The 18,456-nt window shown below is 45.9% G+C and overlaps 1 protein-coding gene across 1 annotated transcript; it reads left to right on the top strand.

Moving 5' to 3' along the window:
• The first annotated feature begins 105 nt into the window (after positions 1-105).
• On the top strand, positions 106-18,195 carry GPN1 (GPN-loop GTPase 1). The gene is made up of 14 exons (XM_084792924.1): positions 106-241; positions 1,390-1,483; positions 3,208-3,247; positions 4,308-4,374; positions 5,082-5,119; positions 7,075-7,153; positions 7,340-7,434; positions 8,887-8,932; positions 9,272-9,418; positions 10,394-10,476; positions 12,167-12,206; positions 13,662-13,752; positions 16,859-16,966; positions 17,561-18,195. The coding sequence occupies exons 1-14, from the start codon at positions 131-133 to the stop codon at positions 17,641-17,643; spliced, it is 1,122 nt and encodes a 373-aa protein (XP_084649050.1). The 5' UTR covers positions 106-130; the 3' UTR covers positions 17,644-18,195.
• Positions 18,196-18,456: the final 261 nt, after the last annotated feature.

Genomic DNA, 18,456 nt, shown 5'->3' on the forward strand with positions numbered 1-18,456 from the left:
AGGCCGGTTAGTCCGACCAATCGCAGCCCTAAACGCAAGAGGGCGGATGCTCCTGCCAATCGCGGCCCGGAATGCAGCGAGTCACCCGCCCGCTGACCTCTCCGTGAGGGGTGGGCGTGGCTGAGGAAAGATGGCGGCGCCTGCTGCTTCTGCCGAGCCTGAGGCTCCCGGGGCTCCTCAGCTCCCCGTGTGTCTGCTGGTGTTGGGAATGGCAGGGTCCGGGAAAACTACCTTTGTACAGGTGACGTGCACTGTGTGGAAGCGGTAGTGGCGCTCGATAGGTTGTCTGTGGCCAGGGAAGAAGGGAGGAAGTCGTCTAGCCAACTGGAGGGTCTGGGCGCGTGGTTTTCTCTGGAGGTTGGGGGTGGGCTGGTCTCTGACTCCAGTTCCTTCCCGAAGCCCCGAATCCTAGCCTGGGCCACTTCAGGCAGCCAGCGAGGTAACCTTTGTGCATGCTTGGCACAACTCAAATGGTCCTGCTGTGGGTGGGCAGCTTTCCGATGGCCCAGGCTTCAAGAGTAGGGGGCTATAATAGCCCGAAGAGTTGTGGAAGAGTATTTCTTGCTAACCTACCTCGTTCTAAGCTCTGAGAATACAGAAGAAGTGAAATAGACGGGTTCTTGCTTTCACGGAGTTAATGTTTTCGTGGAGGAGATAGAGGGGGGGAAAAAAAACCTTAGAGGGTCATTCAAAGTGAAGACTTGGATGGAGGGTCGGGGGTAAAAGATGCTAGTTGGGAAATAGACCTAAGCTGGGTTGTTTTTGTTGTTGTTCGTTTTGTTTTTTCCAGATGGGGTTTGTCTGTGTAGCTTTTGCTGTCCTGGACTCAATTTGTTGACCGGGCTGGCTTTGAACTCACAGAGATCCGCCGGCCCTGCCTCCCTAAGTGCTGGGACTACAGGCTTACCACCATACCAGCTCTGAGTCTGTTTTAATTTAAGAAGTATAAAAACTCAGAAGATGATCAGGAACACCATAAGCCACTCCAAGTGAATAACTATGCACAGCTTATTTTAATCTCAAAACAGATCATCTTAAAGACCTCTTTACTACCAATTCTTCAAAGGCTTAGTCCCTTTATCGGCACCTTTGGAAACTTCCATGCTTTTTGTTTGTTTGTTTGTTTGTTTGTTTGTTTTTTGAGACAGGGTTTTTCTGTAGTCCTGGCTGTCCTGGACTTGCTTTGTAGACCAGGCTGGCATCGAACTCATAGAGATCCACCTGCCTCTGCCTCCCAAAGATGGCTTTTAAATGGAGAGTTCAGTGTTGAACAAGCATAATAGGTGGAGGGAAGAAGGAAATTGTTAGAGATTTTATAGGCGTGGTCAGTAACGGACTGGGAGTTCTCTGGGGCCATTACCCTCTAACCCTGTCTTCCTGCTGTTGCAGAGGCTCACGGGACACCTGCACAGCAAAGGTTCTCCACCGTATGTAATCAACCTGGACCCAGCTGTGCACGAAGTCCCCTTTCCTGCCAATATTGGTGAGTGCCTTCAGTTTTCTTTTTCCTCCCCCCCCAAAAAAAAACTAGTTAACTACCCTCTTTTATTTTCTTTGGATTTGCCTGAGTTCCAGAACAGGCTTCTTGTTTATTCAGATTTATCTTTCTCTTTATTCTAATGGTTCCTACATTCATATAGTTCCCGCTCGTTTCTATGTCTCTTTTGTCCTTAGTAGGTGAAACTCTTATAATTGATTTGAAAATGAGGAGTGACATCAGGTCAGGCTCGAACCTGACACATGAATCATAGAGTTTCTTCTGTTAGAGGTTATGAGCTCTGATCCTTCCATTCCCGAAGGGGTGTGTGTGTGTGTGTGTGTAACAGGTGCATTGTTCTCAGGAGAGCTTTCTGAATGAGACTGTCAGAGAGATGATGCATTGGTGTGATCCAAGGGAGTCTGAGGCAGAGTGTTGAGAGTTCAGAGTCAGCCTGACCTACATAGCCAAACCCTGTTTGGAAAAGAAAAGATGGAGGTGAGGGGTAGAGTATTATGAAAGCGCATGTGATCCACTGACAGGGCTCTTGCTGGGCCCAGGCTTCCTGATTCCCAGGCCATGACTGCCACTTGTTAATCGTAGTAAGCTTCTTGTCTCCCAAATATACAAATTAAGGGTAGGGGGAGATCTTGTTTTAATCATCATAGATTAGGTCAGGCTGTGGTGGCTCACACCTTTAATCTCAGTGCTCGGGAGGCAGACACAGGCAGATCTTTGAGTTAGGGGCCAGCATGGTCTATAGAGAGAGTTCCAAGACAGCCATGGCTACACAGAGAAACCCTGTCTCATAACCCAACCAACAACCAAACAAACACACAAACAAAAAAATCATAGATCATTTTGGAAAGATCAGGCAACACGTCTTCTATTTAAAGTAGAGGATAAAAATCTAGTATTGTTCATTTATAAACTTGTGGGTAGGTTTGTTTTTATTTTATGTGCATGGGTGTTTTGCCTGCATGTGTGTCTGTGTATCATGTGCGTTCCTGGTTCCTGCAAAGGCCAGAAGAGGGTACCAGAACCCCTGGAACTGGCATTACAGAGTTGTGAGATCACTGAGAATCTCTGTAGCCCCTGGTGGATAGGTGTTGGGAGGTCTTAGTAGACAGAGTTAATGCCCGTGTGTCTGCATTGCCTCTGTTACCATGCAGCAGGTAGTATGAGCTCTTCTTGGTTTGAGGGTTTCGGTTTGTGTGTGTGTTTGCTTTCCTATGCATGTGCCTACTATCTTTGAGGTTGTCCAAAACATATGATCTTGTTTTAGACGGTACCTACCATAGCAAGAGTTCCTGGCCTAACCTTTTGTTTGTTTGGTTAGTGCTGTGCAGCCCTGACTGTCCTGGAGTCACTCTCTACATCAGCCTGGTGTTGAACTCACAGAGATCCACCTGCCTCTGCCTCCTGAGTGCTGGGATTTTAAGGTGTGTGCACCACCACACCCAGGAGCCCAACATTCTTCATAGGATGCTTGGCCGTTATCTTTAGTCAGGAAGGAAGTGTGGAGGAAGGTAAGGTATAAGGAAATGCAGGCAGGAAGCCGGGGTCAGGTCTGGAGGCACCTCTACCACCTCAGCACTCAGGAGGCTTGTAGAAGAACAGCTCTGGCTGCGTGGAAAGTTCAAAGCCAGTCTGAGACCATGCCTACAAAACAAAACAAAACAAAACCAAAACCAAAGCTAAACACAAAACCATCATTTCTTTTCCCTCAGATATTCGTGACACGGTGAAGTATAAGGAAGTCATGAAGCAGTATCCTCCTCATCCGCTGTGGGGCTGACTGGGGCCTCACAGATGGCGGCCATTGTTACTGCTTTGACGGAGTGCTTTTGCCTGTCACGTTGTGAAATATACAAGTAGAAAATTTACTTCCTTTTAAGTAATTGCATTTATAAGATGTAAAGTGAATAAGATGAATGTAGGAACGATGAGAGATTTCCAGCAATCCTGTCTTAACGTGTGACTCAGTTGTCTTAGCATTACTCGGACTGTGTTGTAGCTAAAGATCAGAGATGAGCCAGGCGCAGTGGCGCACGCCTTTAATCCCAGCACTTGAGGAGGCAGAGGCAGGCGGATCTCTGTGAGTTCAAGGCCAGCCTGGACTACAAAGTGATTCCAGGACAGCCAAGGCTACACAGAGAAACCCTGTCTCAAAAACAACAACAACAAAATCACATTGAGCTGTATTAATTCTTATGGATTGATTTCAGCATGACACGTGACTCTGTCAGTAACTTTAAGATGGTTGTTTGGTTAGTGAGAGTACAAGTAAAGAGTGTTACATGCAGCCTTGGCTGGCCTCAGACTCACAGAGATCTGCCACCTCTGCTTCCTGAGTGCTGGGATTAAAGGTGTTGAGCTACCACGCCCAGCTACTTAGATGATTTTAATCACTGACGCCAGCAGCCTGCCACTGTTTTACATGTGTATTCATTAAAATTTGGTCATGCTCAGCCATGGTAGCCCACGCCTTTAATCCCAGCACTCAAGGAGGCAGAGGCAGGTGGATCTCTGAGTTGGAGGTCAGCCTGGTCTACAGAGCAAGTTCCAGGACATCCAGGGATACTCAGAGAAACCCTGTCTTGAAAAACCTTAAAAAAAATTCGGGTATGCTATTGTCTTTATCTTGTGTGTCCAATCCTACAATGAGAGCCGAGCAAGGAGGACCTTGCTAGTAAATGATTCTTGTAACAATAAGGTTGTGCGGTTGTCAGTACCCATTAATCAAACACTGATACCATAATGTTAGGTGGATGATAGATTAACTGTATAAACTCATATGTGCAGTTTAAATCCTTAACTGAATATTCAGATATGGACTTGGGCCAAATGGTGGCATAGTGACCTCGCTCAATCTTTTTGCGACCAGATTTGATCAGGTATGACATCTTTTCTGTGTATAGACATGACACTGTAGAATTCTGACATGCCCTACCTTGACCACGTTGGTAAAGAACAGCAAAAATGAAGAAATGCCAAAAATAAGCAGGTATTTTGGTAGACAGGGAAATAGCTTATGAGTGAGGTGGGGTACTTTATCTTTAGTCTTGTGAGAAAACAAAACAAAAATCGAAAGGCCTAGGTTCTTTTACTGGCCTATTATTGGCTTATGATGTTACACTGAGGCTGGGATTGAGGGCACAGGGCCGTGCAATCAGTTACAGGAGGGGGGGTGAAATAGTGATATGTTTTTTTCTTTTAACAGGTGCTTGTCATCCTTTAGGTTTTCTTGGTCACTTATTTCCAAGAGAGTGGGCTGTAGTCATTATAATCTGATTCTGCCACTGGAGACATTAACTTTTGACTAAGGCAGGTGGGATGGTTTGTTCCAGAATTCCCTGCTTAGGAGGCTGAAGCAGAGAATCACTTGGGGCTGGAAGTGCACTGCCTGCCGGGATAACACACCTGTTGAAAACAAACAAACATGGCTAGGGTGCAAGGGACCCCGACAGCAACAGGCCAGGCTTCCTTGCAGCAAGGAGTCCGTGGCTTGGTGTCCTCAGGTTGTGCCCTACAATTCATGCCACCCTGGAGGGGCGGTGCCATGTTGGAATTAGATCCTGTTAGTGATGTCTTTTTCTCCTAGGTGATGCAATTTATTGAGAAGGCCCAGAACACATTCAGGTAGGTGGTTTTCGTTGCCTACTGACTACTGCCTGCCGTTGGCACATTCTAGACTTCTGAGAAGATTTGGAGACCTTTGCGAACGAAATGAGACAAAGTCATTAGGAAGGAGAAGAAAGAAAGGTGGACGAGAAAATCGTTGAGATGATACAGACGATTACTCCCAATTACTGTGACCCTTCCCACGTCCCTATTCCTTTTTACATGACTTTTGGAGAAAGACTCCTGTCTTCCCTTCTCAAAAGACTTTTGCTTCCTGTTTGAGGGAGCACAGTCTGCCATAAAGAGGAAAATGTATGTGTGTGTGTATACATATACATATATGTATATATACATGTATAATATACATATATACATATATAAATAAAATTAATCCTATTATAATTTCTCACCATTAACTATTACTAAATTCTTGATATGTTTATTTTTTCTAAGGGATAAAAGTAATTTGCTCTTTTATCAGAAAAAAAATTATGCTCGTTATAAAGAATCAAACCATGGGCCAATGTGATGGCTCAGCAGGCAAAGGCACGTGCCACCAAGCCCCCTGAGTCTGATTCCAAGGACCCATCTGGTAGAAGCAGAGGACTCCTACGAGTTGACCTCTGGCCTCCACATGCTTGCCGTGCCACTGTACTTAGACATGCACACTAAATAAATGTAATAAAACTTATTTAAAAAGAACACATGGTATTTGAAACATGAAACTGTCACTCTCAGCCCCAGTAAGAATTATTATTATTTAGTGATTAGCATTTCACTCATTCCTATACATAAAGTATTATAGTTGAGTAATTATAGTTAGGACTATAATTGAGGTATATTTTTGTTTTCATTAGAAAAATAACAAAATGAGCCAGCTATGGTGGCTCACGCTTGTAATTCTAACACTTGGGAAGCAGAGACAGGTGGATCTCTGTGATTTTGAGGCCAGTCTAGTCTACAAAGTGAGTCCAGGACAGCCAGGGATACACAGAGAAACCCTGTCTCTGAAAACCAAAACCAAACAAAACAGGTTTTTTAAGATCACACTCTGTGAAGTTTCCTTTTTAAATGTCTTATGTTTACATACTGGTACATGGATCATGATTATTTAATTTCATACGTCTCTCCTCTCCTTAGCAGTCACTCCTCAGATCCCTTTTTCTGCCTCCCTAGTGCCTAGCTCATATTTATTTGCTAACTTTCTTACTGCTTTTTTTTTTTCAGTGATCCGCCTGCCTCTGCCTCCTGAGTGCTGGGATTAAAGAGCTGACTTTCTTATTAGTTTATTTTCTTATTAGTTTATTTTATTTTATTTAGTTTATTAGTTTATTTAGTTTATTTTCATGGGGATTGGACCCAGGATGTTGAACATCCTAAGCCTGTGCCCAGCCTGTGTTCTATACTGATTTTCACTCCTGTCCCTAAGCTCGCCTGTTTTTAAATGTATATTTATTAAGACACAATTTACATGCTTTCCATTGGTACCAACCAGTGGCTTCTGGAACATCCACAGACTTGTGCACAGGGTTGTGTAATTATCATTCCAGTCAGTTTTAGAACGTTGTCGTTTCAAAAGTATTCCATAGGCAATATTCCCCCCTCCCCCTCCCCCTCCCCCTCCCCCTCCCCCCTCCCCCCTCCCCCATTCCTCCATTTCTTCCTCTCCTTCCTTCCCTTCCTCATCCTCTACCCCAAGTGAGTTGCTGTCTGGTTTGCTGCAGTCTCCTTTGTAGTGCAGTGTTTCTGTAATTATGCCTTTCCTCTCTGGCTACTTCCCGCAGCTTGCCCTGTGCTGTCCTTCTTGTTAGCATATGCAACCTGGAGCATGCAGCTTCAGGGCACGGGGCACCGCTTGGCAGTGTGTGAAGCTTATTGCAATCTCGGATCAGTAGACATTTAGCAACCTTTATGACAGAATAGCTTCAGAATTGCCGAGGTGTAACATCCCTTTAATGATATCCTCGACCCAGATATGTCTTGATTGACACACCCGGACAGATTGAAGTGTTCACCTGGTCAGCTTCAGGGACAATCATCACGGAGGCCCTGGTGAGTTCTGGGCCTTGTTCACAGGGCATATCAGCCCCTGTTTACTGCCTGGGGCTGAATAGGAGAGGGAGAGGCTCTGCACACCCTGTCAGCTCTGGGTCTCTCTTGCCAAGAAAGGGAGGAAAACTGTAGGGGGGGCAAGTGATGAGCCCTCTGATTAAGACCTCACTTCCTGTGTGGTTCTAGGCATCCTCATTTCCAACAGTGGTCATCTATGTCATGGACACATCCCGGAGTACTAACCCAGTGACCTTCATGTCCAATATGCTGTATGCATGTAGGTAAGTCATGATTGGTAGGCATGATGTTTGGAAGGAGGCCTCTTTCTCGTTCTCTTATTTATTTGTTTGTTTGTGTTTTTCGGGACAAGCAGTCTCTATTTATTTATGTTTTTTGAGACAAGGTTTCTCTTTGTAGCTCTAAGCACCATTTACACCAGAGAACTCTATTCTGTCTAGACTTGGATTTCACCCAGCTGGGAATAATGAAGATTATAATAATAAGGAAGATGCTGAGAGAAAATGCCAGCAATACATATGTCTCTCTTCATTGGTCTTCTCCTAACTCACACCAGTCAACTGAGTAGCAAATACAAATGACCACAAATCCCGGCCTACAACCAGGACTCAAAAGCAAAAGAGGAGTTAAGCTGGAGAGATGGCTCAGTGGCCCAGAACGCTTAGTGCTGTTTGTAGTTCTCAGCACCTATATGGTGCCTCACAGTAACTCCAGCTCAAAGAGATCTGACACCTTCCTAGAGCCTCCACAGGCTCCTCAACACACATGGTATGCACACATACACAGGCTCACATACATACAAATAAATGAGTAAATGTCTTTAAAAAAATAAAAAGGAGCCAGGCGTGGTGGCTCAGGCCTTTAATCTAGCACTCAGGAGGCAGAGGCAGGCAGATAGGAATTCAAGGCCAGTATGGTCTACAAATTGTGTTCCAGGACAGCTCCTTTATTATCCTGAGTGTAGTAGTCATTTTCCAGTGTCTACATAGCTCCAGATGTCAGGACTGGGGCTCTAGCTCAGCAGCAAGGGGGTGCCCCGCATGTCCAAGGCCTGGGTCAGCATCAGGACTATAATTCTATAGACTTTAAGTGTATGTGGTTTTCTCTTGTCCATCTACCTCAGTAAATGTGGGAAATTTTCAACGTGCAGGACAGTATATTTGGAGACTAAGGCAGGAGAACTGCTATAAATTCAAGGACCAGCCTGGACTACATACTACTAAGTACTAGGCTAGTGTAAGCTACAACATGGTTTAAATCTCTTAAAAATAAAGCAAAAATCGTGTACATTTACATGGCATTTGTGAGGGTTAAAGGACATAATGTATACATGTACAGATGCCTGCCAGAGCCGCCCTCCTCTGTGGAGTCTTCAGTAAATGTCCATTCCCTCCACTCAGACAAAGAGAGAGGATTGGTTGATAAAATATTAAAAAGGATCAGTTTCAAGGCATGGTATGGGGTGGAGAGTTGGTTGCTGGCTTGATGGTGGGGCTCATTTCCTTTTGAGAGAGACTGAATTCAGTCTGAAGGTTTTCCTCTTCTCTTCACTTAGTCCCAGGAGCTTAACTGCTTTTTAGTTATTTTTTTGGAAACAAGCACCCAGCCTGGTCTTGACCTCATGAACATCCTGGCTCTGTCTTTTGAGTGCTGTGACATTATGCCTGGCTGAAAATGCTTGTACTAATGCTGGCTCCATGTTTGATTTCTTTCAGCATCTTGTACAAAACCAAGCTGCCTTTCATCGTGGTCATGAACAAAGTGAGTGGCGCTTCCTTTGGAGTTCCAACAGGTCTTTAACACAGAGCCCTGCCTGATGTTAGGTTTGGATAGTAGGCATGAAGAGTGACGTCAGGTGCTGTTAGTGTGTTCAGGTTTTACTACAGAAAGTCATAGGCACAGCAGGGGAGGGGATGCACGCAGACGGAGTGGGGGTTTAGTGCTGCATCTCACCCAGAGTGACCGTAGGGCAGACTGAGTAACCCATCAGCAGTCGCGCATCCGCCATCTCTCAGCTCCAGGGATTGTGTGTCGGTGGAGGAGCAAGCAGTCTATGGGAAATGTTGGTTGCTGGTGACTGACCGCCTTCTCTTTGGCCAGACTGACATCATTGACCACAGCTTTGCGGTGGAGTGGATGCAAGATTTTGAGGCTTTCCAGGATGCCTTGAACCAAGAGACTACCTACGTCAGTAACCTGACGCGCTCCATGAGCCTGGTGTTGGATGAGTTCTACAGCTCACTCAGGGTAAACTTCATCTCCTCACCGTACTGATGGGAGCTGCAGAAAATGTCTGAGCACCGCTTACCCAGCTTTGAACCAGCATCGAAGGGAGCGCTTTCCGTCTGTTGAGGGACAGCCACAGCGTTGCTTAGTAGAACGTGGCTTGTGGGCCGGGACACAGCTCAGCCGCAGAGCGCTTGTGTAGCGTAGAGAGGCACGAGGCCCAGGTTTGACATGAAAGTGTGGCAGTTCACAGGATCAACAGGCGCTCTGATCCGTGTGTACGTCCAGTTGAGGAGGGTACATGGAGAAATGAAGCATAGGGTGGCTAGTGGCAGAGCGATGCTTGACACATACTAGGGAGGGAAGAGATGAAAGGGAATGAGTTTGCAGGATGTCGCCCTAGGATTTACACTGAAGGAGGAGTAAGGTTTATATGAGCAAGAGCAGATGTGGGTGGCCCAGCGGGATTGGGAGAACAGAAGGTGACGCGGTTTGGCTTGGTTTGATGGGGAACAGACTGAAGATCCTGCTGCATGTTTCATCCTACATGATTATAGTTTTGGGTTTTTGTTTTGTTTTGTTTTGTTTTGTTTTTCGAGACAGTGTTTCTCTGTGTAGCCCTGACTGTCCTGGACTCCCTCTTTAGACCAGGCTGGCCTTGAATGTAGAGATCCACCTGTCTTCTGCTTCCCTGAGTGCTGGGGTCAAAAGGCGTGCACCACCACCACCACCCAGCTTATAGTTTTCTTACATTGTTGATTCTTTTCTTTCTTTTTTGTTTTTTGAGACAGGGTTTCTCTGGGTAGCCTTGGCTGGCCTGAAATTCACAGAGATCAGCCTGCCTCTGCCTCCCTGAGTGCTGGGATTACAGGTGTGGGCCACCGCGACCAGCTTTTTTTTTTCTTTGACTCTTTAATGACAAAATTTTAGAAGCAAAATGCTCACTTTAAAATACACAGCCGTCCTCTCAGTGGTGTTTATGATGCTTCTTGGCAGGTGGTGGGCGTCTCTGCTGTGGTGGGCACCGGCTTTGATGACCTCTGTGTCCAGGTCACCAGTGCTGCTGAAGAGTACGAAAGGTGAGCGTGAAGGAGGGCGGCCCTCATTGCCCACCCTTCTCATCGGGCACACATATTCTGTGTAAAGTCTATTTTTCATTACCCACCCTTCTCATCGGGCACACATATTCTGTGTGAAGTCTGTTTTCCATTGCCCACCCTTCTCATCGGGCACACATATTCTGTATAAAGTCTATTTTTCATTACCCACCCTTCTCATCGGGCACACATATTCTGTGTAAAGTCTGTTTTCCATTGCCCACCCTTCTCATCGGGCACACATATTCTGTATAAAGTCTATTTTTCATTACCCACCCTTCTCATCGGGCACACATATTCTGTGTGAAGTCTGTTTTCCATTGCCCACCCTTCTCATTGGGCACACATATTCTGTATAAAGTCTCTTTTTCATTGCCCACCCTTCTCATCGGGCACACATATTCTGTGTGAAGTCTATTTTTGCCTTGCACGTGTGTACTAGACCTGACCACTCAGGAGCAACACATTTCCCTTCCCTTTAGAGATAGGGAAATGCAGAGTGTTCTCTGGACTGAGAGGTTGTGGTGCAGGGGCTGTCAAGCCTTTCTCGTAAAGAGCCACTAGATAGATACTAAAAGCTTTGTGAGCAGCTTTTTACTTCTGTCACTGTAGGACAAAAGACTTGTAGATAGTTCAGAAACTAAAGGTCATGTTCTATCCCTGAAAGACATCACCTGCAGAAACAGGCTTGGGGTGGAGCTGGCACCTATGTCGCTGTTACTTGAAGCATGTGCAAATCCTAATAGTTGCCGACACAGAGACACTTCACAGATTCCTGTTCCAACTGCTGCTGTTGCTGACAGTGGGATCCCATCCCTTAAAGGAAAGGACAGACAGCATCTATGGCTGGGACCATGACCTCAAGGCTGCTTGTTAGCTTGCAGTTTGGCTACATGGTTTGCTCCTAAGGACCACATTGTGGTTGCCAGGCAACATTATTTTCCCACTGATTAACCAGCAATGGTTTTGTGTATGTTTCCAAGGCTCAGGATTGAGTCTGTTCTGTTGTCGCTCAGGCCCATCACTTCTTTATATATTTGGCGTCCTGAGCAGCCCATCTTCTCGCTTGTTTTCCTTACAACCCTCACCTTGATGTTTCTGTCTGTCTGTCTTTTTTTTTTTTTTTTTAGATTTATTTATTATTTATACAGTATTCTGCCTGCCTGTGTGCCTACATGCCAGAAGAGGGTATCAGATCTCATTATGGATGGTTGTGAGCCACCAACCATGTGGTTGCTGGGAATTGAACTCAGGATCTTTGGAAAAACAGATAGTGCTCTTAACCTCTGAGCCACCTCTCCAGCCCAGTGTTTCTTTGTTAGTGTGAACATAGCCATCAGGAGTTGCTAAGTTCCACAGGGGTAGATTCAGTGATGGGGACAGTGTACAGGGGACTTAGTGAGGTCACACCTTCTGTTGTTGGTGGGGTTTTTGTTTTTCAAGACAGGGTTTCTCTGTGTAGTCCTGGCTGTCCTGGATTTGCTTTGCAGACCAGGCTGGCCTTAAACTCATAGAGATCCTGCTTTGCCTCCTGAGTTCTGGGATTATAGGAGTGTGCCACCACGTCTGACTTTGTTGTCAGTTTTAAGAAAACAGAAATACTAGGTTCAGGGTCAGGGTGGGAGTTATGGGTCATTAAGGAGAAGAATTTTGAAGGTCTTTCTTTTTCCAGGGAATATCGGCCTGAATATGAACGTCTGAAGAAATCACTGGTAAGAAGGATATTGTGTGTGTTAGAGCTGTCAGGAAGTTGGCCTGATGTCACACATGGCACAGGCCTGCAGTCCCGCCTGTCACCAGAGACTGAGAGTGGAGTCTTGGTTGGGGGAGTTGGGGACCAGTTGCATGCTGGCCTGTGCTGTACAGCACTTGGGTAGGAGAGATGGAAAAGAAAGTTCAGGGCCAGCCTCAGCTATGTGATGAGCTTGAGGCCAGCATGGGCTACACGACACACTGCACGCAAAAACCAAAAACAACAAACCGTAACTCTAATTCCCCACAAACATCCATCTTAATCTGCCTGGTGTGAGTGCTTTTTTTTTTTAGGCTTTCAGTGTAATTTTAAAATTTACCATCATGGGTTTTCTAGCTTTACTGAGACACACTGGACTAAAAGAATTTCAGTGTTTCATTTAAATTCTTGTGTCTTTGTTTTTGGTGGTGCTCCACACACTGAGCCTAGCTCTGTTTGGTCCGGCCTGTTTGGTTTTGAGTTGGGGTCTCACTGTACTCCAGGTTGGTCTAAAACTCTGGGGCTCTAGTGATCTCTTACCTGAGTAGGTGGCACTGTAGCTGTGACACCATATCCCACCACAAACGCTTGGTCATTTAAGTTGGTAGATGTGTGTGCATTGAGTGTTTATCCTTGTCTTTTGCCTCATCCTTCCGTATGCTGGGATTACAGGCATGAGCCACCAACTGGCTTTGTATCTGAATTTTTAAATACCAGAATTTTGCTGACATACTTATACCGAGATCTTTTTATGCCCCACCTCACCCACTCCTGAGGTCAGTTTAAAAGCTAGTTGTAGGACTTTGAGGAATAGAGAGGTCTCAGACTGTCACCCAGAATGCTAAATTGAGTCTCCCTGTTGTCAGCGGTGGCTCTTTGTCATAGAACCTTGGAGAGCTGCAGTTGAGGGTTCTTTGTCATGGTTTTAGGTATAAGCGCTCGATGATTTGATTTTGCATGCGACTGAAAGTCTTGCTGTCACTTGGGCCCACATGACTACTGGTTCTGTCTCCATATCTGTGATCCTTTACCAGCCTCTAGTATTTTTACCAATTCCTAATCTCTTAAAGGCTGGTATCGTGAGAGTGGGGCCTAGCTCGGCTGACCGGGTGTTTGCTTAGCATGCATAACACCTTGGCTTTGTTCACCAGGCAAGCATATGGGGACTGCTGTTAGGTCCAGGGTCATCCGTGGCTACACAGTGAGTTTGAGAGTGCCCTACACCATGAGACTCTACCTCTAAGTCTTTAAGTTTATTTGTGTCAGGGAGCACATGTGGAGGTCAAAGGATAGTTTGCAGGAGTCAGTTCTCTCCTACGGCATGGGGTCCTCAGAATGGATGCAGGTCATCAGGCCACAAACACATGCACCTGCTGGGCCCTCTTGACAGCTCAGGATCTCTTGTTTAACGTGAGGACGTTCCGCCCGTCTGCAGGCGAGTGCCCACAGTGATCAGCAGAAGGAGCAGCTGGAGCGCCTTCGGAAGGACATGGGCTCTGTAGCCCTGGACGCAGGCGCCGGCCAAGGTACCGGAGGAGGGAACGGAGGGTGGAGCCACTCAGCAGCAGGGTGTGTGTGAGAGCAAGAGAAACGATGGGGAAATGGAGACGTGCCTACATGTCTGTCTAAGAGGAGAAATACCTGAGGATGTGCACGGCTTTACACTGCTCCTGTTTCTTTTGAAGGTTTTTGTACTTTGGCAAGGTACTCTGTCTGGCTTTCTTTACAGTGTGTAAAAGCTGCAGTTTAGACACACAGAAAAACTGTCAGCAGTACGAAGAACTGCTATAACTTCTGAGAGTTTCAGAATGCTGACATTTATAGATTTTTCCTTTCTTTCTGCCTCCTTCCCCTCATTGTGACTTTACATATCACAAAGTATACATTACTAAATTATCTAAAGTCATACATATATATGATGTTCTTTTACTTTGAATCCTTCTGTGTATACTTTCTAAAAATAATGATACCATTTTATAACACCCCAGTACAGTTACTAAAAATGAGATGAACATGGACACACTGATGTCTAACCCATGGCCTTAGGTGTAGCCAGTTTCCTTCAGAGCAGACGTAGCTCATCAGGCTTAGGATCGAGCGGCCTGAGCCGGTGGGCGGTCCATTTGCCCTTGACTTTGTGCTTGTCCCTCTGATTTCCTTACTTAGTGGCCTGCACATGTTTTATTACGTAGCAGCAGTGTTATAAAAGCTTCAGTGTCTGCTCAGGCTGGCCTCCCTGCTGCTCTCGCCTCCCCGTGCCTGTCCTTGCATGCTTGCTTTTCCACGTGCACTTCCGCACCAGCCTGTCTAGCTTCCCGCAGAACTTTTTGGTGTTTGTACTGAGGTTACACTGTGCTCCTTAGTTCAGGACGAGGTGACATCTATGTGATCTTACATCTTCTGTCTCAAGAGCACAAATAATTTTTGTGTTTGGCAAATCTTGAGTCTTTCTGGAGTGTTGTCTGTATATGTTTTGCATATTTCTTGTTATACTATTCAATGATTTTATTTTTAAAAAAGATTTATTTATTATTTATACAGTATTCTGCCTGTATGTGTGCCTGCATGCCAGAAAAGGGCACCAGATCTCACTATAGATGGTTATAAGCCACCATGTGGTTGCTGGGAATTGAACTCAGGACCTTCAGAAGAGCAGCCAGTGCTCTTAACCTCTGAGCCATCTCTCCAGCCCTGGATTTTGTCTTCTTTATTACATGTTGTTTTGTTTTAAACTGCTTAGTCTTCTAACTGGTATGGGTTTGTGTTGTGGTTTTTGTATTTTAGTCTTTTTATTCGGCTACCTTACTGTCTCTTTGTCCTTCCCTCTCTCCCTTCCCTCTCTTTCTTTCCTTCTTTCTGTTATTTTTATCAGTGACCCTCTGAGAATGTCTAGGATGTGCTCATATTAAAAAAATATATATATATATATATATACTCCTAGGGCTGGAGAGATGGGTCAGTAGTTAACAGCACTTGCGGCTCTAACAGAGAACCCAGGTTCTCAAATAAAATAAAGTAAGAAACTTAAAAATACATAATTCTCCCTGCCAAGGCAAGATGATAGACTTCCCATAAAAAGCATGGTGGAGCCAGGCTGTGGTGGCACACACCTTTAATCCCAGCACTTGGAAGGCGGATGCAGGCACATCTGAGGTCAAGGATATCGAGGCCTATAGAGTGAGTTCCAGGACAGCCAGGGTTACATAGAGAAACCCTGTCTTCCACAAAAGAAAAAAGCATCTGGTGTGGGAAGTAGTTGCAGCTCAGTAGGACCCAGAAACCACATATATGGACTTTATTTTTTATTTTTTAATATATCTTAAGTTCCATTTTACATACTTTTTTTTTCTTTTAGCAGCATTTTTTCCTTGGGTTACCTTATTTGTTGTCTTGGGCTATTGTCTATCTGTGACCTCTCTTCACTTATGTCCAGCAGAGAGCAGCAAAATAGGAACCTGTCTGGGTGGCTAGTAATACAAATGCTTCTGTGCCATTCTCAACACTCACCTCACTACCTTGTGTGTGTGCCCCAGGGTCCTCAGAGTCACTCACGGGTGCCTGAAAACGCAAGTGATAAATCTGTTGCTGCATCCAGAGGAGCTGTTGACGGGAGGAGCATTTCTGTGGCACATCCTGACATCATCTTGTGTAGGATCATAGGCCCCTGAGACCCCCGACCTCACCCCCAAAGCAGGGTCTTACTATATTGCTTTTGCTGTCCTGGAACTCACTATGTGGATCCGACTGACCTCAAACTCAGAGATCTGCCTGCCTCTGCCTCCCCGTTGTTGGGACTACAGGCGTGCCATCATGCCGGGCCTGCCACTCCCTATTCGGCCTTCAGCCTGTCTTACACCCTCCCCAGCTGAGCTCCCAGCCTCACGGCTCTTGAACAGTGGCCAGTGGTCACAGCCTCCTGTAGTTTTAGGTCCTGAAAGAGCTAACTTCTACTGAGTCCTGTGGCAGGAATGGCTTGACTAGACTTGTTTCTCCTCCTTGGGGCTTAGTCTCTGTCCACAGGGAGGGACCTGTACCTCTAGCAGCATATTTGATTTCCCTTGTTACCTTCCTTCTCCCTTAAAGGTGGCCCTGGCTGCTCTATTCTGTACCATTTTGCCCTGTATTTTTTCAGGCTCCCTTGAACCTATATCCCACCTAGATGCTTCCTTGCCCTGGGTCATCATTTGCCTTGTATTTCTTTCTTTCTTTCTTTCTTTTTTTAAGATTTATTTATTGTGTATACAGTATGCATCAGATCACATTATAGATGGTTGTGAGCCTCCATGTGGTTGCTGGGAATTGAACTCAGGACCTCTGGAAGAGCAGTCAGTGCTCTTAACTGCTGAGCCATCTCTCCAGCCCTGCCTTGTATTTCTTTATCTTTTGTTAGAAAAAACCATAGCTTCTAGCCTGTGAACCAGTGAAACAGAGTGCTAGGGTTTCAGAGAGAGGTTTCCTGAGTTTTCCTCTGTGGAAGTCAGGGGCCTCATGAGTTGTGGTTGGCAAGGTCAAGTGAGTTAATACGTTTAGAGGACTCACTCACCCACGTTTCTCTGTGCTTACTGATAAGCCTACCTCTTCAGAGTCAGCTCTTCGAAGATACATCTGTACTGATGAGTGTTTTAATTTTAGACAGCGTGTCTCCTACCCTGGACCCTTCTGACTTGATCCTGACTCGAGGAACTTTGGATGAGGAGGATGAGGAAGCTGACAGTGACACTGATGACATTGACCACAGAGGTGAGAGCCAGCTGTGGAAATAGCAGCTGCACTGTTGGCTCAGATTGTCGTTGTTGAGAGGAGATCCTGAGCATATATGTGGCCAGTGATGGGAAAGAGGAGATGGTAAAGCCAAGTATTGTATACATAAAAATAAATAAATCTTTAAAAAAAATTCCAGGTGTGGTGGGCACACTTTTAATCCCAGTGGGGGTGGCAGAGGCAGGTGGATCTCTGTGAGTATGAAGCCAGCCTGGTCTACAAAGGGAGTCCAGGACAGCCAGGGCTACACAGAGAGACCCTGTCTTGAAAAACAAAAATACAGCCAGGTGTGGGGGGAAAAAAAAGAAAGAAAGAAAGAAAAACAAAAAATACCCAAAACAAACCTCCCAAAAAATAGTTTCAGCCAGGTGTGGAGGCACATGCCTGTGACCTCAGTGTTAGAGACTGAGGCAGGGGCTATGGGTTCCAGGCCATCTTGGGATCCATAGTGAGTCCCCATCTTGAAAAAGTGAAAAATAAATTTAAAGTGTGGTTTCTGACAGGAGTGTGACAGGAGCTCTGGCTCACTTGTCTACCGTGGGGTTTTAAAAGAAGTTACCTTTTCTCCTGCAGTCACAGAGCAAAGCCGAGAAGAGCCAGCGTTCCAGAACTTCATGCAGGAATCATTGGCACAGCACTGGAAGAGAAACAAGTAGGCTGTGCCCCCGCTGCCAGGAGTCTGACATGCTGTGCTGGGTCTCCACGCAGAGGACGTCCTTCCTGCGAGGCAGGGTGCATTCGGGCTGTTTCCTCCAGGAAGCTGACTTCTTTGAGGACTGGACTAAGATGAAGCCAGGCTGAAGGTGGAGCTGGCAGGTGGCTGCCCATCTTTGGTTAGCTTCTCCCGACATTTATGCAAGAACATATTCTCACCGCTCAGCAAGCTGATACCTGTTCAGCCTACGACTGCGAGTTGCATCGTTTGAACTCAAGTACCTTTGGTGCTGCTGGACAGAGAGAGCTCCTGTCCTGAAGACGACTTAGGATCTTGACTAGGCTGCATCTGTGGACTGAGCTTTATACTGTGCTCCTGACTCTGCACCCCAGGCTGCTGTTCTTTAGCAGGATCATAGAGGGGGAATGAGCTCGTACAGAGGGGCAGGCAAGTGTCCCTGGCAGCCGGTTCTGTATGAGATGCGCTCACACGAGGTGGCACATTATCAAGAATCCTGTTTGAATGGTGACTTAGATAAAGTCTTTAACTTTAACTTTGGTAGTCCTGTCTGTCATGATTTGATGTTAGAAAATACGCGCTCACTGACAGTCACCACTGTTAGTTAGAGCTGTGCTTAAAGACATGCCTGGTAGGGTGCAGAGTGTAGCTTAGTTTCCCTTGTCCACCCAGGTAGGCCCCAAACCATGTCCTAGTTATATGTACTTAAAACAGTACAAAGCATTGTCCGTGACCACAGGATTTGGTCCATTCAGTACATACATAGCTGGAAGGGTTTACACTGGTTCTCTAGAGT

The sequence above is a fragment of the Acomys minous genome (assembly GCF_964271855.1).
Source record: "Acomys minous genome assembly, chromosome: 8".
Taxonomy (NCBI): domain Eukaryota; kingdom Metazoa; phylum Chordata; class Mammalia; order Rodentia; family Muridae; genus Acomys; species Acomys minous.